Source organism: Manis javanica, chromosome 10 (assembly GCF_040802235.1).
Source record: "Manis javanica isolate MJ-LG chromosome 10, MJ_LKY, whole genome shotgun sequence".
NCBI lineage: Eukaryota > Metazoa > Chordata > Mammalia > Pholidota > Manidae > Manis > Manis javanica.
The window spans coordinates 114,078,087-114,104,844 of NC_133165.1; the positions used below are offsets into that span (position 1 = coordinate 114,078,087).

Below are 26,758 nucleotides of genomic sequence, written 5' to 3' on the forward strand. Positions count from 1 at the left end.
CCAGACGCAGCTCTAGAAGAGAGGGAGGTTTCCATTGCACAGAACTGGGTGAGCAGCAGAGGGCCTGGGGCCCCCTCCATCCTCTAAACACAGTTCAGGGCCCCGCAGAACACCAAGGATGAAGATGCCTATGAGAGGCCGTGGGAATCAAGGTGCGGAGAGGCGAGTGTGGAGGACACCCTCTGAGGAGTGAGGGTGCACACAGGCGCAGGGGTCAGCCCGGCCGAGCAGGGAGGGAGGGCAGGGAGGGGACAGCTCTGGAGGGGAGGAGGCCAGGCCAGCTGGGCAGAGAGCGGGGCTCGAGACAAGGGGGCCTTGGCTTTAACAGTTCAGAGCTGATGGAGCTTGAAGGTCAGAGCGGAGCTGGGAGAGAGGGCTTGGAGATGGGGTCAGAGAGCACGTTCGGCCCTCTCCTCAGTGGCCCGCAGTTCATAGCTCAGTTTGACCTGCCCTCCTAGAGGACTGTGTGATCCTGGCCTGGACAGCACACTCAACTCAGTGAAGACAGAGGACCAGAGAGAGGCAGCCCATGAACTGAACAGGACTTAAAAGATGAACTTCATACTGGACACAGGCCGAGGTAGAGCAACATAGAAGAACATGACCAAGTGGAACATAGTGGAGACACCTCTCAAGATGATGTGAAGAAACTTCCATAACACATTTTAAAAATGCTTTTTAAGGTGAAGTTATTGCATTCTGCAATGGTGACCGACATCCTCGGTTTTGGGGGGAACCCAGTCTCACCCCATTTAGTTCTGCTGTCCGGTGGGTGCACCGTCACCATCAGATTATGTTCCCCACCTTGACACCATGATCACAAATTACACAGGGAGGCATTTGTCTTTGGAAGGTGCTTTCTACAATTTTGGCAAGACTGGAAGAAATAACTCTTTAAAATGCATGTTTATAATTCTCTGAAAATAAGTCTGACGGTGTCATTTTTTCACTTAAAAATTCAATTCCTATCAAACCCGAGATAAGGCCAAGAATTTCTGTCCATGTAACTCCTACAATTACTTATTTTTCTAAACATCAGTTCACCTTGAGTGTGAGAATTTATTTGGAAGAAGTTATTTAAAAATAAAAGAAGTTAAATGGGTGAATGTAGTGACAACAATGTTGCTCATGTGAAACCTTCATAAGATTATATATCAATGATAGTTTAATAAAAAAACAAAAAATAAAAGATTTGCCAAACTGAGTATACAAAGTTGTTTCCACATCTCAGCCACTGGATCTAAACAGCCTGACTGTATCAATGATCTTGGGACATTGAAATAGATTTCCTTTCCTTTTAAGGACATAATTGTTTTCTTACCTTAGACAAGTCTGACCATCTGGTTTTTGCTTTGGTAACAAGATACTGATGAGCCTGTTCACAAGCTAGTTCTGAATCTGCAACCTTCTGTTTTGGTCTTAAAAGAAAAATAAATAAATAAATGTGTTTAAATTTAATGGACTCATTAATCTCCCAAGGGGTTCCCCTATCCCTGTTTGTTTCAAAGATACCATTAAAGTGTTATTTCACATCTGGTCTAACTTAATTCTTAAAATACAGTCTTATTTCCCCAGCTGCATGTTCGGGAAGTCTTCTTAAATTTTGTAAATCCTTGTTTATTTTCAGATAAATGCTGTCCAACTTTTTCTGAAGCTCACAAAGCAAACAGGGCTCTTATTCTCAGATGGGGAAAACAATGTAACATCAGATGTCTTTGGAAGAAAACAACTAAAAAACTTTTATTTCTGGATTTACAGATCGGAGTGATAATGCAGACTCTAGTGACAGCTCGGGGACAATGGGGAAATGTAGTTTACAGATTTCCCAACCTCAGTTAATGTTTAAAGGTTAGGCGTGTAGTATGTAAAATGATCAAAATTCTGTTTATTTGCTTACAAGATGACAAGACACTGAAAACACTTAAAGAAAGACCCTGTGTTCACCACCTTGGCCAGGCCGCAGCTAGGTACACGGAGACTGTCTGCAGGAATATGGGATGCCCCGGATTCCTCCACTCACTACATCAGGGGGTCATGAGAACCTGTAAAAGCTCTCTGCAGTCGCCCTGCTCCTTAGAGGCACCTACTACCCCATTCCGGGACCTGGAGCTTCTCCACACCCAGGTCGGCACCTGAAACACCCTCCCTGCAGACCACGGAACATTCAAAATGGCCCAGCTGTACACACAGCCCCCCAGCTTCCTGAAACAAGACCACATCTGTGCCCCCGCTGGGAACCCATACTTATTCACAGGCACATGGGGTGGGGTGGGGGGTGAGTGCATCTTGCCGAAGGCTAAGGACACCTGACTGAGCACCCTCCCATGAATTTCTCCTCAAGGAGTCCCAGAAAACCAGGGTGGGGCAGAGCAAGCAAGCCCCACGTAGCCCCTTTAAAGAAGTATTGTTTAAGATCTGAAAACAAACTGCTTATAAGAAAATGAAATCTAAAGTCAGCCAGCATGTGCCAGTTGAGAAATCACAGGAGTTTGCGTTCCAAACCATGGCACTTGAAAGGCTATGCGATCCCCTCAGGAAGGGCTGCTCTGAGTGTGCCCCTCTGTATGTGACACACGGGTCAGAAGCTCTGGGTGGGTTCTTGGGTAATGGTGGGCTCCACGAACTCAGGGACCCATGAGTGCTGGGCACCATCAGTCACTTTACACACAGAATCTTGGGTTTTCACAGTAATGCTCACACTACCATCCCACTTTGCAAAAGAGGAAGCTATGGTTTAGAAAGGCTGAATAATCTGCCAGAATTGCACGGCCAGTACCTGAGAATCCTGGCATTTGAACTCAGGTCTCTGAGGCCAACACAAGGCTGGCCTTTCCCCCTCCCATTCCCATTTTCACCTGAAGCTAGGGTTTTGGAACCCTCCTTTAACCTCACCCTTCCTAGAAAGAGATCCATTAAATATCCCACTACACAGAGGTGAGGACCACCTTTCATTTTCACACACTGCCCTTAACTTTTCTATCTCAATTCAACAAAGGAAGTATTGCCCGAGCGCTATGGAGTGTCAGGCCCCACGTGAGGGCCTGGAGAGGTGGACCTGTGACTTCTGCATACCAGAGAAGGCACTCCTGCCTTGCATTTTGAAAGCAGACAGCACACCAGGTCTCAGCAACTAGAGTCAATAAACTAAGCAGTAATAATTGCTCTTCATGTGGCTTCTCCTTTAAATCCCTTCTAAGAAATGCCTCTGCTCTCATACGGCTATCCCTCAAGTTCCTTGATGGCTGACAGAGCCTAGCACCCACTGGTCACCAGTTCATGGGGCCATCATTACCCAGAAGCCCACACCATGCTGCTGACAGACCTGTGTGTCACATGGAAAGAGTCTCACTCTAAACAGCCCTTCTTCGGTGAATGATGTGAACTTTGACAGCCGTGGATTGGGAAACAAAAAGTCTTGCATTTTCTCAGTTGGCAGGATGGTGAGGGCCCGCTGCAAACTGGTGGGTCCTTCTCCCTCGTCCCATGCTGCTGCTGAAATGGGCCAAATGAGGACTTAATCGTTTCCATTTCCTCTCCTGGCAGATGCCACCTTGTGGGGTCCGTAGGTGAACGACGGCTGGCCGATCTTCCTTTACTGAGACCTCCTCTCAGTCTTTCAATTCACCAGTTACTTCTATTTTGCCAAATCCGGGATCCTCATTGACTTTTCTGTTACATGTGACCCTGCTAACCATTTCTCCCTGACGCTGCTGCTTAAATGAGGCCATGGGCTAGGACACCCACCCCAGGGCCTGGCAAACGTACGCCCTCAGTCAGTGTGGTTTTCCCTCTTTACCTGGTTTTCCCCACCCTCTCTCCTCTCTCCTCCCACCTCAGAGCCCACTTAGTCTTCTGGGAGGTCATCCCTTCCCATGGCCCCAGCAACTTCCCTGACGCTGATGGCCATCCCTCTGTACCACGAGTACTGCAACCTCACCTGCTTTTCTGTTCCATTTCTCTCCAACTGCCTACTGGACTTCACGGAACAGTGGAATTTCAGGGCTGCAAAGGGATCTAAAGGTCAACCTGTCTACTCCTCTATCACTACTTTACCACTAAAGGTTTTAAAAGCTTGGCAGGATTATGTTGCATTTTTATAACTATTGCTTAAAAGGATTATAGGTCCTTATGATGCATATTCCCCTGACTTTGCCTTTAGGACCCTCCTAAATCTGATCTGCACCCAGAGGTCTTCCCCAAAAGGATGGAGACCCTGAGAGGCATGTTCTGTCTCTGCAAAGTCAGCACATCCAAACTGATATCTCACTATCTAAACATATCCAAATAGCTCCCACCAACCCAATTTCTTTCTATGCCATAAGCCTTGATTATTTTCTTAACAACCCATGCTCAAACCATGGACCACTACTGATTTTTCCACCCATTTCTCCCTTGTCCCATATTACATACTTGTCTTCTCTAGAGAGGTCAGAAGGTTTTTCTATAGCGTTTTCCAGAAGTTATTACTTCCTCTCCTATTGCCAGGCTCTTCGGATCTTGACGATCAGTCAGATCCAGCCTTCCTGTCAGCCAGTCTGTCAGTTATAAACACACACAAACTCTTGTTCTGTGCTGCTCTAGGTCCTGCAGAATGATGGTGAGCAGTGCAGCAGAGCCCGCATCGCAAGGAGCCCGTGCTGTGCTGGTGGGAATTTAGAGCAAACACAGGAAAATAAGCGAGTCAGGGAACTTCAGATGCCGAACCTGATGGAATGGCGGGTGGGAGGTGCCCTTAAGGCCAGGGAGCATTTCAGGCAGCATAATAGTCCTGAGATGTACTTCTGGTCCCAGTTAAGGGGGAGAAGGCACGCACTTCATCCTCTCTCCCACTGACTACAACTAAAAACTATAGCTACAATATAAGAAGTAACTCTCTGAGGACACTGAACAGGGACAGGAGGCTGATGGAGAGGGAGATCAAACTCGAAGACTCTTACAGTGGGGAGTTTCATGTTTTTTCCCTCCCACATTTCCAGCCTAGGCTTAAACAGGGCAGTCCTGATTCTGGAACTGTGAGGTGGGCATGGACAGAAAAGCAAGCCTGTTTTCCTGACCAAAGAACCAGGAAGGAGTGGCCGTGGGGCGCGGGGTGCGGGGGAATCCCCCCTCTTGTCTGACTCTCCAGTCCTGATCCAACGCAGGCCCTGTCACAAACAGCACGTTTGGGTCGGTGCCAGCGATAGCAGTGGCCAAAGTAACTACCCAAAACTGAAATTCTCTCCAGCTAGAAGGCATGGAAAAAGGGATTCCTGTGTTCAAAAAGTGTTGGGAGGAATCCACTATATGTTTTTTTCTTTCTTCTCTCACCATGTTGTCCTGAGGTGGACCTACTCGTGGGAAATATACAATAGCAAAGATACACTAAAACCTAAGATTTTCCAGCCAGAATACCAAAAATAAATGAATAAATAAATAAACAATAAAAAAAGGATCCTAGGGGATGGAGAGTGGAAAGTATGGGGAGAAATCAGAGAGAGGAGTGAGCTGGAAAAAGGAATGGCCAAATCGGCACGGGAAGTTCCAGGTTCACCTCTGACGTGCACATGTATGAACGTAACTCAAAGCAGCACAGCAAAGTCCTTGAGAAGATTGGTCCCTGGGTGCTGCACACGTGAGCTGGCCTGGGAGAGCTACAAGAGCTTTGAAAACTGAACTGACATTGAGACCACAGAAGGCAGGTCAGGACTTGCAGTCTGAAATTAACTGGATTGATTACCTGCTAAAAAATAACCAAAAACATAAATCACACTACTGAGGATTTTAACAGGGCCAGTATGTCACAATACAATATTAAAAGTGTCCATGATGCAATCTGAAACCACTTGATATATAAAAAAACCACAAAATCCCCAAAATTTTCACAGTAAAAGACAACGGACATTAACTCCAAGTGACCCAGATGTAGAAACGATCATATTTTAAAGCAGCTATTATAGCCATCAGGTAAGAGTGAATGTCCTTGAAATAAATAGAAAGACAAATTCTGAGCAAAGAAATAGAAGTTTGAAGAAAAAAAGAAAAAGAAAGAATTAAATGGAGACTACAACTGAAAAATACAACAACTGAAATGAAATTTTCAGTGGATTGGCTCAATGACAGAATGGAGTGAGAACAGAGGAATGAGTCAATGAACCTGAGATAGCTGAACAGAAATAATACCATCTGATCAAAAGAGAAAAAAAAAGTAAAAGAAGACAGCTTCAGGAACTGTGTACAGGGACCTTCAAAATCAAAAGGTCTGACATTCATGTCATTGGGGTACTGAAAAGACAGAAGAAAGAGATTGGTTCAGAAAAAAATTTAAACTTGAAGCAATAATAGCTGAAACCTCCCTGATGAAAAACATTAAATTTACAGATTCAAGTTCAGCAAACCCCGAAAAAATATTAACTCAAAGAAAATCATGCTCAAACACATCATACTAAAACTACTGAAAACCAAAGGTAAGGAAAAAAATCCTGAAAGTGACCTGAGAAAAATAACATATGCCATAGAGGGGGAAAGACCATTTGAGTGACTACAGATTCCTCACCCCAAACCACGGAGACCCAAAGATAAAGGAACCTTTTTAGAGCGCTATATGAAAGGAACTGTCAATCCAGAATTCTATATCCAGCAATAATATCTTTTAGGAATGAAGGAAAAATACATTCTTGATTAAGGGAAACTAAGACAATTTGTCTCCAGTAGACCTGCTTTAAAAGACAAGCTAAAGGAAGCTCTTCAGAAAACGGGAAATGATAGCAAAGAGAAACCTGGAACTTCAGAAATAAAGGAAGAGAAGCAGCAATGGTAATACAAATAGACCATTTTTCTCAAAAATACATGAAGCATAAACTGATATAACTAGAAAGAGAAATTGACAACTGCAAAACTGTTAGACAGCAACACTCCCTTGTCAGTAACAGAGAGACAGACAGACAGGAAACAAGCAAGAACATAGGAGACCCGAACACTCAGCCAACTCGATCTCACTGACATTTATAGACACTCCACCCAACGACAGCCAAATACACATTCTTTTCAAGTATATAGGGAATATTCACCAAGATAGACCATTTCTGGGGTTGAAATAAACTTTAACATTAAATTTGTTGAATTAAAATCATACAAAGTATTTCTGACTATAACAGAATTAAACTAGATATCAACACAGAAAGAGTTAGAAACCATGCAATATTTTGCAATTAAAAAGCACTCTTTTAAATAATCGATGGCTCCAAGTGGCAGTCTCAAGGGAAATTAGGGAATAGTTTGAACTGAATGAAAATAAGAACTACAACATACCCAAATCTGTGGAATGCAGCTAAGTCAGTGCCTACAAGGAAACTGATAGCATTGAGAGCTTATATTAAAAAGGAAAGAATCCAAATAAAAAAAGTCTGAGTTTCCAACTTAAGAAAATAAAAAAAAGAAGCAAATTATACTTAAAGCAAGAAAAAAGAAGGAAATAATCAAGGGGAGAAATCAATAAAATTGAAACAAAAACAAAAGAAAAATCAATGAAACAAAAAGCTGGTTCTTTGAAAATATTAATTAAACTCATAAATCTTTAGCTAAAAGGATCAAGAAAAAAGGAAAGAAGACATTAACTACCAATATCAGAAAGAATGGGGTATCACTAAAGATCCCACAGATATTAAAAAGATAAAAGTAGAATACTATGAACAACTTTATTGATATGAATTTAACAACTTTGATATAAAGGACCAATATCTTAAAAAACACAAACTACAAAAGGTCATTCAAGGAGGAATAGAAACCTTAAATGATCCTCTATTAAACTAGTTGTATTTATAGTTAAAATCCTTTCAACAAAGGAAACTCCAGGACCTGCTCATTTCACTGGTGAATTCAATCAAATATTTAAGAAGAAATAACAATTCTGTGTAATCCAGAAAATGAAAGTGGATTGGCATTCATAACTTTTATTCTTAGAGGTCTTCCAAAGAATGCAATTTTCAAAATGGAATTTTCTTTATGAAACAAAACTCATTCTATCTGGCAATTACCATATGGATCCACTGAGCCCTCTGATGTATCTATGATACATTATGGGGTCTTAGTAATCTTGATTTTAATTTTACTAGACCTATTTCATTATCCTAAGAGATAATCAACATTACTCATTGTTTCCAACTATGCTTAAAAAGAGAGATTAAAAATAATGGAGTCACCTAGCAAGATGATATAATATTGGAATGAATCACCACCATTACACCACTCGTTTTCTGACTGCACTGCCCAGAGTATAACAGATCTTTCAAGAAGGTGACACCATCTTTGTAGTCTTATGTTAGTCTTCATTAAACTCAGTTGAAAACTCAGAATTCTTATTTCATGCCCAAATGGCAAAGAGAAGAAAATTGAGATAGGAAGATGTTTCACAATTGTTAGATGAAGCAGAAGATGAATGTACAGGAAGAAAACAGCATTATAGAGTCCAATGATGATGGTGAAATTGATAATATAAGCCAAATCTCTTGCTGAGTGAATGATGCATTTCTAAGAACAAAAGGGAAATTTGGTATTTCCACTCAGTCAGTCATTCAACAGGAAGGACTTGATCATGCAATATTTTTTGACAAGAAGCTGGACCATCTAATTTTGCTAAAAGGACATGTGATGATATTCTTTAATCTTTTATGATGTATATGCACCAAAATGTGCATGATGTAGGTTGTCAATAGGTAAATGGACAAGGCAGTTATGTTTTGAACAAGGGAATCGATTGGAAGGGAATAGATGGCATAGACAGGTCATTGGACCCGTCATTCTGACTGGTATTTATACACCTAAATATGAACACTTAATGAAGCAAACAAGATGGTCTTTTCTCCTCACCAGAGTTATGAACCCTCAGAGTTTTCAAAAGTATTGTGTCTTGATGACACAGGTGGAAAGTGAGGCCCAGAAGGCAGAGGCGGGGCTGGCTGGCTTCCAGGAAGGGATGGGGTCCCGCTTCAGCTGGCGGCGAGGAATGAGGCTGGGACGGTCAGGGAGGGCGAGGTCCCCAGGCAGAGAAAGGGGCCCTTCCCAACAGGCACCCTGGTTTCATATCCCTGCCCACCACCTATCACCTGGGTCCTCTGGACAAGTCATTAACTTTTCTCTAGGTCCCAGTGCCTTCACTGGGAAAGTTACACAGCAATGCCTCCTTGTAGGGCTGCGGGGGTGTGGAAGGCTATGTCCTGAAGCACAGGTGTGGGGTTTGGCCACAGGAGAGCCTCGCTTTCTAACGCAGTACCTTGTTGGGGCCTCAGGGCTGCCTCCACAAGACTCCTGGAGCCCATGCTGGGTGTCCCTGGGCTCCGGCCTCTCCTCCTTTACATCCGCCCTCTGCTCTGGGGCTGCTGAAGGGTCTCGGCAGCACAGTGCAACCTCTCACTCAATAGCATCAAACCCTCCCCTGCCTACTGGAAGGAGAAACGTCTCATCCTGGCTCACAAGCCCCTTCGGAGCCAGCCCTCCTGCCTCTCTAGGTCTCCCTTCCCACAGTGGCCCAGCATGTGCTGCTTTGGCACACACATCCTTCCCACACTTCCTGCACGTATTCAGTGCTCCCACCTCTGGTTTTGCAAATGCTATTCCCTGGCTTCGAACCACCAGCTGATAGCCTGCACCTGACAAACTCCTACTCATATCTCAAGACCCAACCCAAATATCCCACTCCTCAGGTGGGCCTGGCATCTCCCCTGCCTGTGGAACTCCAGACACCTTTGTATTTCAATATAGCTCTTTGTTTTCGGACCTGTCCCACACCCAACCATAAGCACCTCAAAGGGAGGGTTTTTAATTCATCTCTGCACCGCCTAGTCCTGGGGCAACATCTAGCATACAGCAGACCCTCAGTAAGTATTTGATGAGTGAACAAATAAATACAAATAAGAAGGTTGAATCATTGGAATGGGAAAATTGAGCTTGTGGTTGAAAGTTTTCCATGTTCATTCTGTATACAGTCTCCAGAAAATCCTTTCTGAAGGGTATTTTTTGTTTTGTTTTAATGTTAAGTAATCAAGTCTCATATTACAGCGCCTCAGAATTGAGTGATTGGAAGCAGGTGTCCAACTCACGTGTTATGTGATTGCTTTACTTAGAGACTATGGTTGTTTTCTTTCTTGCTGGCTTTTATTTTAAGACAAAATAAAACCGACAAATTCTGAGGGAAAAACTGAAGTGCAAGATCAGAGGGCCTCTGCAGCCCAGCCAGTTATCACAGAGCCTGGCCTGGTGACGGAGGCTTCTGGAGGCTCCCTGCTCCAAGCCTGGGAAGGGGTGCTTGTCTGGGGCCCCTGGGGCTGCGAGTGCCTCAAGGGCAGACAGCCTAGTGAGTGTCACCACCGTGCTGTCTCATTGTGGCAGCAAATACGATTATCAAAGCGGATGGTAACCTTTCAAAAAATATTAATATTATACTTAGAATAATTGGTCAAGGAGGATCTGAATGGCTACTTCACTCATGCCCGTGGGCATTCAACAGATCTTGACGGGGAGCTGACAGTGACAGGTACCAGGTTACATGGGAGGCCCCGTTATTGCTTCAAGGAATGTAGCCTTTTACTGAGAGAAAGCCGAGGACACAGGGTTACAGCTCACAGCTCGGCTGGACGCTGAGATTCTCCTCCTTGTGAGTGAGGCTGGCATGGGATGGGTGGGGCTCTCAGGTGGACACTGCCCAGGAAAGGGCTGGAAGATGTCTTTGTGTCTTCTAAAGCAGTTGGCATGGCTGACTTCAGATTTATAAAAAGTATATGTATACTGATGTCCATAGTAAAAAGGCCAAACTAATACTCAGCTTCCATCTATTATCACAGGGTGTTCTGAGGTCCCCTGTTCACATCATTGCCTAGGTTAGCATTTCAGTGCCTGGAGGAAGTTCTCATGTTCTCTTGGCAAGCATCCGTGCGCAGCCTGTGCAGGGCCCTGCAGGGGCCCCTGTGGAAGGGGCTATAGCTCGGAAAGCAGTGTGCTGAGAGGTCTTGCAAGGCTGAGCAACATGCATGTTCACCTGACCCCAGATTTATAAAAAGAAAGAAGATCTAAGGATATGTGTCTATTTATGTGCATAGAAAAAGGACTGGGATGATACACAGTGAAATGCAAACAATGCTCCCAGGTGGTTAGATGAGGTAGTATCTTCTAATCTGTACCTGTCCTGTCTGGTCTTTCTACAGTGAAGTCATATTATTCCTTCTGCGATTTTTCTTAAACCAAGAAAAAGACAAAACAGCTGCCCCTGGGAGGCAGCTCCATTCTGCACCGTTTGCAGACACAGTGGAAGTGCTAGGCTTGGGGGTGGCCAGGGCCAGGACACATAAAGGAGGCCCGGCGTGCTGCCTGCTCACCTGAGGAGTCTTTGAGGAGCGTCATCTGAGCTGAAGGGTCTCTGCTCACACAGGTTCCGAAACTCCTGGAAATTCAAAGGGATGCTGAGTCTCAAGCCAAGGAGGCCCAGGAAACGCTCAAAGTCCCCGTCTTTAAGATTGAGCAGTAAGTGCAGTAGCAGTCTGTGAAGATCATGCACGTTGATGACGCCATCCCTGTCGGTGTCTGTTTTGAAGAAGGCAGAGTAGGGATGCTAGAAATGACACGCACATGTCAAAGCACTTCCTTCTGAACGTGCCCATGCCACGCTTACAGGCCCCGTGTATACAGCTCATCTCCAACGTGAGGAGGGGGCACTGTTGCGACTATGGCTTTTGGGAGACTTCACTGCTCCAAGAATACTCTTGTCATGACTTGCATTTCCCAATAAGTTCTCCAGTGCCCTCTTTCAATGCAGAAAGTCCCTAGAAAGGGACAAGAAAGGTTCTTTATTCCCTTCACTCTCCAATTTATGGTACCAGGACCACTTACAAGCAGCTTTCCCAGGCAAAGGAAATCCTGCTCTCCATGGCTTTACACAGCCTTCATAACGTTTGGCAACTTCTGTCCCCAGGAACACAAGCGCGTACTGACTTTTACCCCGAGGAACCCACCAGAGGCCAGTGCCCATTCTGGGTGATGGCGCCAAAGCTCTGGCCCTTCTAAGATCTGCCTGCTGCCCTGTCTAAAGAGCTTTTCCGGACACATTTGCTCAGCTGGTCATACTGCCGGGGGGCACAGCCATTCCCATTTTGTGAATGAGGAGATGGAGTGATAGGGAATTTGTGCTACACAATCGAGGCCCCTCCCTGAGAGGCCGCTTAGTTTCGAACCCCAGCTGGCCACTCCACCTACTGCAGCATGACCTTGGGCAAGGTATTCAAGCTTTCCTGTCTACAAAATGGGGATGAAAAATGGCCCCCTTCCTGGGGTGGTTGGGAGGACAGAAGAGGCTAATGTAGACAAAGCACTTGGAAGGTGCCTGCATGTTTCCTAAGCACCCTGAAGTGCCTGGTACTCTTACCCCTGTCTGAGGTTATGCAGCAGGTGCCTCGCTGCGGGGACCTGAACGGGCTGTGTCTGGGCCAATACATGTGTTTTCCGCATCTGGACTTCCTACGTCCCAGGCTTGAAAAGTTGCTCATGTGGTCCCAATACCCCTCATTTCCATCAGTACCCAATGCAGCCCCCTCCACCCCACCGGGGGCTATCTACTCGCTTTCGAGGTGTTGCTTTTATCCCTTCCTGCCCCAAGTCTCAATCTTTGACTTCCCAGAATGAAGACTCCTAATTTTATTGGAGTCAATATATGTTGGAGTCAAACAGATGTTACTTCAATTCCTGCCTGTGACGTTTACTAGACATGCGGCTTTGGGAAGGTTCTCCCCGTGTCTGACCTTCAGTCTCTCCATCTATGGATCAATTGCTTAGGAAAGACCGAGCTTGGGTAGGAGTTAGCTGTTCAGAGGGGGGGCAAAGGAACAATGTACAAAAACAGGAGGGCAAGGAAGAATGCTGGCCGGCGCGGGAAGCGAGGAGGGGAGGACGCAGCTGGGGCGAGCGCCGGGCCAGCCGGCGCAGACCCGGGGGCTGTGGGCTAGGCGGGCAGCAGCAGGGCTTCCCCTGAGGGCAGATCGGAGCTGCGTGTTGGGACCTGCAAGGTCAGATGTCCCAGACAGACTGTGAGGTGATAAAGGGAGTTACAGACGTGTGTGTGCAGAGCGATGCCATTTTTGTGGGGGGGTTTTTTGACGCTGTTTATTTTTTAAAATATACACAAAAACCTGTGGACACCTGCCTGAACCTCAGAGACACTATCTAGAGAGTTAAGTCCGGATTGAAGGACTCCCCGGGGCCACAGAGAACCTGTCCCCCGGTCATGTCCCCAGGTCACCAAGGGGGTCTCTGTGCCTGCTTTCCTCACCACAGTCAGGGAGGAACGATGTCCCTTATTTGGTCACCAAGCACTATCCCCTTCAGACTATTCATGGCTCGGGTCTGGGCTACGAGGGTATGGCTGACTGACTTACCTTTACTGTTCTGTGTACACCTAACTGAGTGCTGAGATGGACTCATTCAGCTACAAAATTACTGTGCAAACAACAGCAACTGCAGTATTTTAAGCTAATCTCATTTGTTTTTTCATTATTGAAGGGGAACGATGTTCAAGAATTTCCATGAATAGGGACTTAATAAAGTTACGTAGAGTCTCTGTACCTTCCCATTCAAAAGTCAAGACACATACTTCATCCCGTTTACAACAAGCAAATCCCTAGTGAGCCCGGGTGTAACCTGAATCCTACAATGTATCAGGCAAAACCTGGCAATTAGGGGTTCATTTCTTTGACCCACTAGATTATGAATTCTTTCAGGATACCGTGGGTGTCAGTGAACAGTCACTGAATCAATTCATTACTTAATTATTTAAAATAAAGATTACCTTAGGAAATACAGGACATGTGCTCTAACCAAGCTACCTGATAATAAAGGGAGGAAAGCAATGGTGCCAGCATGGAGCTTGCCTTACCCCCAAGGCCCCCACTGGGAAGGGTGAGTGAGAGCAGAAAGGCAGAGAGAGGTCAGAATCAGGAGGCTGGGTTGCAGCAGGGCCCGAAGGCCTGGGCCCCCTCTGGGCCACGCTGCGCCTCTACCAACCAGCTGAGAAGGGACATTGGCTCCAGTCCTCTCTGCGTCCCCGCTGCCCTCTCACCCCCAGCCCTGCTCTCCTTCCTCAGAGACCAGGCTCACAGCCTCCTAACTGACCCCTGCCTGCTCCATGCTCTTCTTGGCTGGGCATTAGACCAGATTCAAAAATGAGGGTTGATCCTGCTCCGTGTGTGCTGATGGCAACATTTTTTCAAACCAAGAATTAGGCTGCACGATCTGAAGATTGGGCAGAATGTTCAAAGTCAGAACCATCCCGCAAATCCAAGCTAGATGGGGGTCATAAATAGATCTGATTTAAAAGGGGGGTTGGTAACCACAATGAAACTCCAGCTGGCGACCAGTACAGAGAACATGTCTCAGCCCAGAAAACTGGTGGCCCCTGCCCCTGTCCGCAGGGAGCTGGCTCTACCCAGTGGCCCCCACCCCTTCCGAACTCAGCCCCTCCTTGCGTGCCGAGGTGTCCCTGTGTGCCCAGCCCGTGCCCCTCCGCCCCCTGTGCTGTGACGCACTCTGCTACCCACTGCCTGCCACCCTATCTCCCATCTTGTAGCTGCTATGGTCGGTGTATCAAATTGATCTTCCTTCCTTTAATCACCCTCATTAATCACTTCTCAACACAAAAACAGTCGAAGTCACTCTGCGCCTGCCCTTGGTTGAATGGCTGCTGTCTATTTCGCCCACTGTGGCCATTAAAACTTCCACAGGCAGATGTTTTGCTGCCCTTGTCTAGCTTAGATTAATACTTAGTCCATAGGCACACACCTGATCATCTACATTTGCCCTCTTACAGCACTAAATTATGTTTTCTACCTTTATCTTGCATCTACCTACCACTTCAGCATTTTATTAAAAATAATAATAATAATAATAATAAGGGAGAAATGTGGGATTCACATATAAATCAAGTATAAAAATCAAACAAACAAACAAAAAACTTCCACAGGCAGCCCGTGCCTTGGTCGCGCTGAGCCATCAGCCCTTCCCTGACCTGTCTGCCGCCCACCTCGAGTGAGCTCTCTCTGCTGTTAATTGCTCCCTTCTTTTCCCAGCCAGCAGCATGATGAGGGTTTAAAATTTGGTTCCAGGGTCACCTGCTCCAGGAAGCCCTCCTGTGTGCGGTCTTTTCCCTGCGCACCTACAGTTCACTGCCATTCCCTGTATGTCAGCCAAGCACAGTATGAATTGTCCATCTACCATCTGTGCCTTGGACTGGGCCGAGCTCCCTAAGCGGGGCTACTACTGCCTTTCATCTCCAGCTTTTAGCAGAGATTCCAGCATATTGTGTGTTATACTAGTTCGGTGAGCGAATGAGCAGCGTGGGTACAATGGATGAATGGATCCTAAATTCGAAGTCACTCTGCTATCATGCCCCTGTCCACCTTTCCCCTGTTGTGTGGAGGGTCTCCTTCCGTCTCCAAGGCCTTCAAGAGGCAGCAGACAGACGCAGCAAAGTGTCAGCAGGGAAGAGCCGCATGGAGGGAAGGGGAAGGGAGGGCAGAGCTCTGTGGCCGGTGAGGGGCCCCAGGAGTTACACCCAATGTGGCTGAAAGTGGGGTCCAGATTAGCTGATAGCAGACAGATCATAGTTTACCGGGAAGGATTCCTTCAGTTGGCAGGGGAAATGTCGCAGGCACTCCTTGGCAGTTGTAAAGAAGCTGTCCAAGTTACTTTTCGAAAGGATTGGAGTCTGAGGAGTCATTGCTGGCCTATTCATTTTTGCATCTGAAACAATTACATAAATCAGAAAACTTAGATTAATGGTGTGTACACCTCTTTATTTCTATGTCAACGCTTGATCTCTCCCTGCCTCAAATCCCATTAGAATGCTATACAGTAAAATGACCCTGTGAACTGAGCATAGCAGTAATGTTATGATCTGGGTTTTTTTTTCCTTCAGTTTCTTAGAAATTTTCCTGTTGTAAGAAATTGTTCTCTTAGACTTCCTGGGGCCGCGCTTGTGCTCAGCACAAATCGGGGATCATGCCCTCGCACACTTGCTTGTTTGACTTCTCTGTCCTTCCTTATATCTGCTCATCTCTCCACTCCCAGAGGCAGAGAACAAGCATTACCTGCCTTTTTTGTTGCCTAGAATCATATCCTAAACATAGGAATGTGTTTAGTCAAAACTCATTAATTCACCAATATTCATTCATTCACTAATTTCCTGGCCACATATCCACTGGTATTGTGCTAGGAGCCTTCATGTATTTCTTTGTCCTTTCAACAACCTGAAGGGGTAGATTCTCTTCTTACGCCTACTTTACACACAAGAAAACCCATACTATGTCCATTTATGTGTGAGGAGACAGAAGCTCAGCGTTTCCCCAACTTCCCCAAGGTCACAGAGTTCACAGGCAGCACAGTTCAGCTCAGGCCTGTCTGGTTCCAGAGCCCAGCTGGCTAATCACTGTATTATGCCTTCTCTCTCCCCCAAGACTGAGGAGAAAAGTGTAACCCCTCCTTAAAAATCAACCTGTTCCCACTAGGTTGGGATAATTTGAGTGTGTCCTTGTCTAAAGCCAGGCTATAAACCTGGGGCTTGGTTTTAGATGTGGTTGTATGCACCTGCTGCCACCAGCCCCTGCCCACAGGTGTGGTCGGCAGGAGGGATGCTAGGCAGTGTCTGGGGCTCATGGGTATCCGATGGCCCAGTCCGGGCCCTGGCTCCTGCCTGCCTCTGCCTGGGCCTGGAGTGGCCTCCTTCCACTTCAGGGGCTTGTTACAGCTGGCAGATAACACCTCCCTGGTTGACGCTCCTGCCATGCCCACCCCACGCCCCTAGCCCGAGGCTGGCCTGGAGCCTTATCTCCCCCACCCGCCAGCCCCTCGCCATGGGGAGAGACAGGACAGAGGAGAAGGAGGAAGGGGAGAGGGGAGAACAGGCCGGGGCAGGAGGAAGCCAAGAGCAGCTGGCGGCTACTGAGTCGCGGTCCACTCTGCAGCGGCCTCTGCGCTGGGACCTTCTCCCCCCAGCACAGGTTTTCCTCACCTGGAACATGAGTGCAGCTTTTGTGGTAGAAGCACTGTTACACTGGAAGCACTCACTAAAATAATATGAGTTCCTTTTTCCTTTTTATTTGTCTTCAAAAATGTCAAAACATATATCCAAAGAGAGTGTCAAACTTGTAAAATTCTATGGCTTTTCACTGCCTTTTTAACAGGCGCAGGCCCTCTCTCCCTTTAGAATGGGCAAGAGATCGTCTGCCAGGGCTGGACGGGAGCTCCGCGTTTTCCTGGTGAGCAGTCCCAGCTGCCGGTTTCTCTAGGGCAGACCCATTACATCGCCCAGCCACCTCCCAGACCACAGGTGGAGAGGATGGCATGCAAACAGGTCTTCCGGGCTCTCCCCTGTCTAGCCTGCAGTGCGTTAGCAGCAAAGTAGAAAAGAATTCCACCCACATATCTGCATGATTTCTGCAGCTTTTCTTAGACGGCTTACTTGTCCACCTAAACTTCAGTACGAGTAGAAAGAAGTGAGGGGAAAGGAGACGCAGCAGAGGCATGAGGCTCGGGGCTTGGCGTCTGTCTACTAGGCATGTGGCCAGCAGAGCAGAATTAGGAGCGGGTGGCAAACGGGAGGACCCAGCCCCTGGCCTTGATGGCACTGCACATGACAAATTTCCTGACAGTCACTTAAGGGCGGGTGAGGGAGGGCAGGGTGGGTGATCTTGGGCACATCACTGTGAGTCTCTGTGCCCCTATCTGCAAAAAGGGAGGAAGAACACCTGCCTTGTGGGTGCCTGGGTGTCACTGATTACAGATAACCGGCATCTATTTTTAGGAGGAAACTCTTAGAGGACATGAGGTGGACTGAAGGAGCACGGGCTTTGGAGTGGATTTTAGAAGGCACTTGTGCTCTAAGTCTGCCGAAAGCTCTGACAGGCAAAATCCCATACTCACAGTTTGGTTTGGTGAAAAGACAAGGCTATAACACAGATAAAATGAAACAAAAATGGTTCCAGTCCTTGAACTCACACTGTTTCTGCACCTCAGCGCACACTTCAACCCCCACGGCCTGGTGGCCCTGCTCTGGAAGCCTGGCCGCGCTGGGGCGGGCCACTTATCCCAGAAGCGTTTGCACTTGATTAGCTACCTTCAAATCTTGTCGCAAAATCAAGATAGCTCATTCCTTCTTTCTTATATCCTATTTTTGCAGTCAGCAGAGCATACTGATTGCCACCCATGGGCATTCCGAGGGACAGGTGGTCAGGCTGTCCAGGGCCCATGCCCGGCTGCGCCCCTCCAGCCCCGTGGTGGGCTCCCCACCATGGCTCCTGCGCTCCTGTCTGTCACCACCCACAGGCTCCCTGGGTGTGTCCCGGATCCCTGGCCCACACAGGCCTGTTTGCTCAGGAGCGAGAGCACAAAGGGGCGGGTGGGCGCCAGGCCGTGGCTCGGTGCGCACTGGGGGCCGCAGTCCGCGCAGCAGACCTCGTCAAAGGCCGTGCCATCCAAGGGATTCAGATTCACAGTTCCTGGGACTGCAGTAATCTCCTAAGTCAGATTCATGTTCACATATATCCTAGGGAGCAAGGACAAAATAAAGCAAGTCAGTTTGAGGAGGGAAAACTAAAGGTTTGATTAAAGTTTCATTATGGTCCAGATAAAACTGCCAACTAGTGTGCTTTTGGGAGAGATGGGGAGCATCCACTCCTCTTCTAATGTGAGTCCTCTCACCGAAAGTCATGATCCCTTCACTCCACCATGTAAGTGGTGTTTCTGTAAGTGACTGTTTTCCAACAGTTCCCATTTTGTGCGCATGTGTGGGTTGGGGGACTGCGGGGGAGACAACTGAGGAAACGCACTTCCTTGCACTGTGAACAGTGAAGCAAAATCATCTAGATGGTTCTTCCTAGGAGATGACACTTTCCTAGGAGAGACTGATCAGCTGGGCCGTTCAAGGGGCAGATGATGCCGGCACTCGTTTTGCCAATGGCTAGTCAGGTAACAGCCTGGACAGAGCTGCCTGCCTGGAGGTGCACACCCAGATGGGATGCTGGGGACAATGCAGGCAGGACAGAAGACACCATCCCATCTGCTCTCAGAGTATTCCCAATCTAAATGAGAAAGCATGGTTTTTCTCCAGAAAAGGACATTGAATCACAGTCCAAAATGAGTCCGTGCACCTATGGGCCAAAGACACCCAGGATGACTGAACTCACTGCAGACAGACGGAGGAACGCTGTCTGGGAGAGCCGAGCCTGGAGGTGGGTTTGAAGAAAGGGTGTGCCTGTGTGTTGGGGGGCCAGTCATTAAGATATGTCAGGAAGCCAGAATAAGTCGGAGAGCAGAGGGGCAGAGGGGGCAGTGCCCCCTGACTGCATTCTGTGGAGGAGGCTGAATGGGGGAGGGGAACAGGGGGACAGCACTCGCCGCCGTCATCATGTAGCAATGCTTATTGCCTGTTGGGTGCCAGGCACTGTGCTGAGGTCTTTCCAGCATTACCCAAGTTTCATTAATCCCTATCCCGAGCCTTGAGAAAGGCACTCTCACTAACCCCATTTTAAAGATGTGGAAACTGAGGCTTAGAGAGTTGCCCCAATCACATGTCTAGGAATAACAGGCCTGGGGTCCAAACTCAGTTCTTCTTAACCTACTATAATGAGCTCTAATGTTGCAGAGGTCCCTGGGGCCTGGACAAGGAACGGGGCAGGGGGAAATGGCTAGAAAATGACAGGAGGAAGTGGGGGCTCTGTCACGGAGCTCAGGTAGTCCATGCGGGCAAAGGCAAACTGGGTCTTGACTGGACACCCTGGGGTCTCTCTGGAATGCCAGAACGGGGAGGCTTCTGAGGAGCTGCTGTGAGGCCATCTCCCCCCGGCCCTCCTTATCCTCCTGAGAGGCTGTCAGGAGACAGCTACTTTTCACCTCCCGGGTTCTGATGAGGTATAGACCCTTCTGCCCTGGCCTCCCCAGACTACACTGCGGACTGTAAACCCACTTAGCTGCAGCAGAGTACCCACAGCTTGTGGGCAGGCATGAGCTCCTTCCGTTTTGGCATCATCCTCTTTGGTGGGAGGGACTAGGACCCAGGGAGTGGGCACCTCCGGCTGTCTATATCGGCAACAAACTGAAGGTAGGTGACAGTGGCTCTGTACTAGCCCAGTTGGTCTGGTCCTGGCCCTGGCTTGTGTGCGTGAACTGGAGTTGAAAAGCCTCAGGATGTGCGATGGGAAGCAGAGCAAAAAGGGAAGGGAATCCAGGTGGGCACAGCCCTGCCTGGGAGCTTGGGGAAGCAGCACTGGATTCCAAGACCATTCCAAGTGGGCCTGGGGACCTGGGCAGGCAGTGCTTGGCTGGGAATTCCAGCAGCCCCATGCCATCGGCAGGCACACCCTGTCCCAGCTCTGCACAGCAGCCTGTCCCAGCACAGGACACTGCAAGCGTCCTGCAGAAGCTGCGGCCCACGTGAAAGGTGCCTAAGCAGCAGTGGGGCTCAGAGACAGACAGACTGCTCGCTTGCTTTGAAAAATAACTTTATATTTTGAAAACAATTACACATGAATTATTCATTGCAAATTCCTCCTGCTCAGTCCTTTCATAAAAACATATGCAATGGTAGTAAGAAAATGTCTGTAGGCAAATGTCTCACAGCCTGGAGGGCTGTGAAGCCACCAGGGAGGCTGGGCCTGCCTGAAGCAGCCTGTCCAGAGGTGGCAGGAGTGCAGCCCCCTCGCCCCTATGGGCACAGCGCATCACGCAGGCTACAGAGCCCAGGGTGCGACCCCCAGAAGAGGCATAAGCGTTTTATAGGCACTGATGTCTCTCAAGCTTCCCCGTGCACCACTCTTATTTCTAAGATGAATACAACAGCAAATCAGCTAGACTTATCACAGCCCTCGGAGGCGATTTACAATATGTTAAGGCTAAACTGCAACATTCATAAAACAGATTATAAAACGTTTCACCATTCAAGTCATGTCCTTTGTTCCTTAGGCATTTCCCTTAGGAAGCCCCTCAGAGAGTGACAGACTGAGGCCTGGCATATTCTGATTTGCCGAACAGTCACTGCAGCCCCCGCTGGACATCACATGGGTTGCAGATGGACTGATTGTCCCACAGGAGGCCATCACGGAACTGCTGCTGGGCTCGCAAGGTGATAACAGGTGTGCCCGAATAAGTGCCCAGTAACTGGAAGGTGAGTGAGGGACTCAGTGTTCCTAAGCCCAGAACCTGCAGTGCGTCCTGTGAGAGAACCAGCCACCGGTCTCTCTGTGTAATATTTGTTTGCCTCTTTGCATCATTTTTTTGGGGGGGTGGTTGCTCTAGGCATTGTAATATGCACCTTTAACCTTTTATAGTTCATATGGAATCACTTGACGTAAAATGTAGACCCCTTGCAACAACGTAGGTCCTCACCCTGGCCCCTGCCCTTTAAGCTATAGTTGTCATTTGTTTTACATCTACATATATTATAAACCCTGCAAGACAGTGTTAAAATGCTTTAAACATGCATATGCATTTTTAATTAAGAAAAAATAGCCTTTTATATTTAATCAGATATTTACCATTGCCAGTGTTGTTTATTCCTTCATGATCATCTGAGTCTCCACCTAGTATCAAATTCCTTCAGCCTGAAGAACTTCCTGTAGCATTTCTTATAGTGAAGATCTGCTGGCAATGAATTATGTTTGCTTGTTTGTTTATCTGCAAACATATTTATTTCACCTTAATTCTTAAAGGAGACTTTGGCTGGATGTAAATTCTGGGTAGAGATTTTTGTTTTTGTTTCTGGTGTCCTTTCAGCATGTTAAAGTTCTTGTCTTCTGGCCTCTGTTGTTTCCTGTAAGACTTAAATGGTGATTCAAACGGTTGTTCCCCTTTGTAGCGTGTCAGTCTTCACACGCAATTTTATGATTTCTCTCTTTGATTTTGGTTTTCAGTTTGTCTATTATTTTTTTTTGTATTTATCCTACTTAGGATTTTCTGAGCTTCTTGAATCTGTACATTGAAGCCGTTCACCAAAATGGGAAAGTTTAACCATGATTTCTTCCCGTGTTTTCTTCTCTAGTCTTCCTTCCGTTCTGTGGCTCCAATGACACCAATGCTAGACCTTTGATGCTGTTGCACACATCCCTGAGGCACTGTTCTTTCTTTTCTCTCCTTTTTTTTTTTCACCTTTTTCTCTCTCCTCCTCAGTTTGTGTCACTACTATTGATCTATCTCCAGGTTCACTGACTCTCCCTTTGTCATCTCCATTCTGTGGTTAAGCCCATCTGTGAATTTGTTATTTCAGATATTTTATTTTTCAGTTTTGGAATTGCCATTTGTTTCTGTTCATAAATTCTGTTTCTCTGCTGAGACTTCCTACACTTTCATTCACTGTGAGTATATTTTCATAGTTCTAATAGTTACATTAAAGACTTCCAGTACTAATTCTAACATCTGGATCATCTCAGTCTTTTCTCTTGAGAATGGTCATATTTTCCTATTTCTACATTTGTTGAATAAATTTGGGTGGTATCTTATACAGTATGGACGCTGTGGTATGGAGAGTTTGGTTTCTGTTATATTTTGTTTGTTTGTTTGAACAGGCAGCAGACTTGGTTGGACTCAGACTGAAGTCATCTGCTGGCAGCAGTTTAAGTCTCTATTCAGGTTCTTTTGTCCTAAACTAAGCTCCTTGCAATCAGCTTCAGGGTCCTTGAACGGTCCAGGGTCAGCAGAGATTAGGCAGAATTTATATACAGAGTTTGGGGCATCTGCTCTTCCCCTTGCAGAAATCTCCCTTTACTTCCCAGCGGCATGAGTAGCTGCCCAGCCCTTTCTCTGCCCTCTGGCCCTTCAGACGGGAAGACTGCTGGTTTTCTATCAGTGTATATGTCTTACGTGGCACCAACTCCCGCCTTCACTCAGGTGAAAAGCTGAGGAAGAAGGGACTGTCACCCCAGGCAGTCTTCATTCCCAAGAGTACTCTCCGGAACCTGCCACTTAGTTCCTCTCCCCAGGGCCTTCAGGTATTTGCTCATTTATTTCTTTGCTTACTGATCATTATCCACTGTTTATAGCTGACAGCTCTGGGGAGGTTGGTCTGGGAGGAGCAAAGGTTTGGACACTTGTCAGCCTGCGGCAACACCATCTCATGGCTCAGAGCGCTAGGTAAGCCTGGGGAGCTCCAGCTTCGACCTCACCACTTACAGATGAGGATCCCAAAGCCCAGAGACGCAAGTGCCTGTCCTACGGATGTGCATGAGCAGCGTGGAGACATTCAAATAGCTCTGCCGGAGGTCACTGTCCAGGGGTGCTTGGTGGCCAATGACAACAACCCAGTGCCAGTGGCTGAGTCTGGATTCACAGTTCTGGATTCTGAACCCGGATTCTGGCTTTACAAACAATGGGAAGAGGTGGTTTCTTCTGCAGGCCACACACTGGGAGTGTGTCACTCCCCAAATGCCCAGGCCTGGGCTATCTGTGGAGGCAAAGTTGAGACTGGGCTTGGGTGACCCCCAAGCTTTTGTGTACTATGTGTTTAGAACAGGACTACAGCAGGGACAGGGACTCTAGCCAGCTCCTCCATGGCAAACCATCCACATTTTTGTGGCTGACAATAAAACAAGCATTTATTCTTGCTTTCATGGGTCTGAAGGTCCTGCCAGCCTGGGTCCAGTTTGGTTAATATAAGACAGACTTGTCTGCGTGCTTCTGCTTTAGGCTGCAAGTTGACTGGGCTTAGTGCCAGGCTTCAGGTTCAGGCCTGTTTCATGCGCGTTCGTTCTGGGGACCAAACTGAAGGGATAGCAGATGCCTTGGGTAAGCTCTTTAGTAGCACATCACTGGAGCACAAGGCCAAGACAAACCACACAAGCAGATTCAAGTCCACTGTTCAAGTCACATCTGCCACACTCCATGTCAAAGGAAGCCACACAACCAAGCTTGACATGGCTGGGTAAGGGAAGCATCCCCTGAGGTGGGGGGCAGTGGAGAAGGAGCTGGGATGGAAGAGGGCACTAATGGGCGTGTGAGTTCGGGTCCTCTCCAGCCCTTTGAATCTGTAGGATTCCATAAACTTGGTGGCAATGCTGTGGCCACTAGAAACATACCATGACCACAATCCAACCACTCTGTCAAATCTAGAAATGTCTAGTCCGTAGGTTAGATTAATCTGGCCCACCTGAGCTAATTCAACCTGATCCATCGATGACGATACTACACCATTTCCAAAACCAATCCTTCCTCCAACCTTTGGGCCCAACTCTGGACCTTCAAGACAGACTGACTGATGGTTTATTAATAGTAAGCACCAAGTTGTAAAACAGTGGGGTTTTTTCTTTTCTTTTTTTTTGCTGTAGGCATGATGATAATACTGATTTAGCTTAGTTTTAAAAAATATATTATCCCTGTAGAACCCAACAGGATGAAAATCGTGTTTACATGGCTCAGAATGACAAAATGCTCAACCTAAACACAACCTTCAAAAATTCTGAAGTGACCCAGCCTCAGTCAGAGAATAAAAGATACGGTGATCTCATTACTTTTTAATGTCAAGGGAATTCCAGGTGTAACTAATAAATGGACAAAGCATGTCTAATTTTAGAGACAACTATCCAGGACTTGGCTGGTTTTTGCACACATATGTAAAATATCAGAGTGCTCCACGGGCACACGACCCCAGTACTTCAGCAATGGGTTCACGATTAAGATGGAAGCAGACAAGCCATTCCACCTTCAGAGGAGGCTGCCCTCAAGTCCTGGAATCGGATCTGTTGTTCAAAGAGCAAGTGGGGACAAACCACAACGCCCAAAGCCGAGCACAAAGCCAGGTGTGGCAGGAAAAGCTGACCCTGAGCTGCCACACTCTCTCCAGGGGAATGGGCTCACCTCCTCTCCTGCGTCTCCTGCGCGATCCCTCAAGTTCTCTCTTCTTGATTCCAAAAGTAGAGATGTTTTGAACACATACATTTAGTGCAAATCCAATTACAATCCTAATCATGCATTTCAGGAGGGTCACTAGATAAAGTTTACATGGAAAAATATAAACCCGGCCTGAGAAGAGTGAAGAAAGAATAAAAAGGGAAGAAGAATGAGGCATGACCTGTTTTATTAAATTAAAAAATCATATTGCATTGATACAAAAAAAAGGTGTAGGGATCCCTGTAAGAAAATGAGAATCTTCAGCTACAGACCCTAGTATAAGGAGGATTCACAGGTAACAAAGGTAATAGTTCATTCAGTTCAGGGGGAAAATACAAAAGAGCCCCATCTTGCACCACATATAAAAATTAATGCCATATGGATAAGGCATTTATATTTTTAAAATAAAACAGTGAAAATTCTTGCAAGAAGGCAAGAGATTATCTACAATAAATGAGGCGGGCCTGGGGGCAGAGCAATGACACCTTATTAACCAAGACTACAAACCTATAACTTATTTTTTTTAAAGGGAAAAAGGAAGAAAGGAAGGCAGATAGATAGATTTGGTGTGCAAAAATGTAAAACATTTTAATGGCAAAATATACAATAAAACAAAAAATAAATGATAAATTTTGCAGAAGCCAATGGGTTGATAAATTATTAATTCAACAGATTTTTTGGACACCTGTATGCCAAGCAATGTTGAAGTCACAGGAGCGCAAGAGTGGAGAAAACAGCAGAGTCCCTGCCCCCACATGCTGGGCCCTATTGGAAGGGTTTACATATTGTACTGAGTTGAGCTGTATCTCCTACAAACATACGTGGAAGCCTTAACCCAGGTTCCTGTGAATGTGACCTTCAGGGGAAGCAGGATCTTTGCAGATGTAATCGAGATAAGGTGAGGCCACACTGGAGTAGGTGGGCCCTGATACAATGGCTGGAGTTCTTAGAAGAGGGAAATTGGGACACAGACACACAGAGGGAAGAACATCGTGTGAAGGTGTCCAGGCCGATGGTCATTATCAGCAGCGAGAGAAACAAGTAGAGTTTGTGAAGAGCTCATGTGACTGCAGACACCGAAGTTGGAGGCCTGGATGATTCAGAGAAGGAAAACAGAGAACCAAGCCCAGCGTGACCAGTTTTCCCCTCAAGGTATTTTCTGAATTCAGAACTATGTATGCAGAAGACCAAGAATCAAGGCGGAGAGCCTCTGAAAAGCAGAAGGGATTTTTTTCTTTTTGTTACCTTGTAGTCCTGAGGAAACCAAGTTAGAGTTCAGGATGCTTAGGGACGAGGGCTCAGGGAGTAAGGCGGGCTCTGAGTTAAATATTTTGGAGGCTACATTCCAGGAGCAGGAGTAAGAAAAAAGGCAAATGGAGCCTTGAAAAACTGTAATTCAGCCTCAAATCAACTCAGTCCCTCAGTGGATTAAGGTCATCAGCCCCCTTCTATCTGCCTAGCCAAAGAAAGAACGACCTGATATCTAAAACCATGCTGATAACAAATAAACGATGGAACAAATTAATAAATGGAAGAGAAGAGACAGATCTCCCACACAGAATTCCAAATAATTTATGTAGATATCCTGCCTTTAAAGAGGTGGGGCATAATTCCCCACTCCTTAAGCGTGGACTGTGCATAGTGACTTTCCCAAAGAGTGCAGTATGGAAAGAGAGCGAGTGAGGAAGGGTGAGTGGAGAAGCCCGACACACACACTTCAGCCAGGTGGTCAGGGTCAACATCAGCAGTGCTAACTGGACAGCATGGGCTCTGACGTGACGTGGTGAGAAGGGCACTTCACCTCCGTGGCCTCCCTTCCAAAACACTACCCCAGTTCAGTCATGAGAAAATATCAGACAAATCCCAAGAGAGGGAT

General features: G+C 46.8%; 1 protein-coding gene across 1 annotated transcript in view; it reads right to left on the bottom strand.

The window, feature by feature from the left end:
• The window catches only part of EFCAB6 (EF-hand calcium binding domain 6), a 213,706-nt gene that overhangs the window by 64,610 nt on the left and 122,338 nt on the right, over window positions 1-26,758 (bottom strand). The window contains 4 exon segments of the mRNA XM_073213995.1: window positions 1,322-1,418; window positions 11,346-11,578; window positions 15,623-15,753; window positions 18,125-18,242. Coding sequence (XP_073070096.1) covers window positions 1,322-1,418; window positions 11,346-11,578; window positions 15,623-15,753; window positions 18,125-18,242 — 579 coding nt within the window.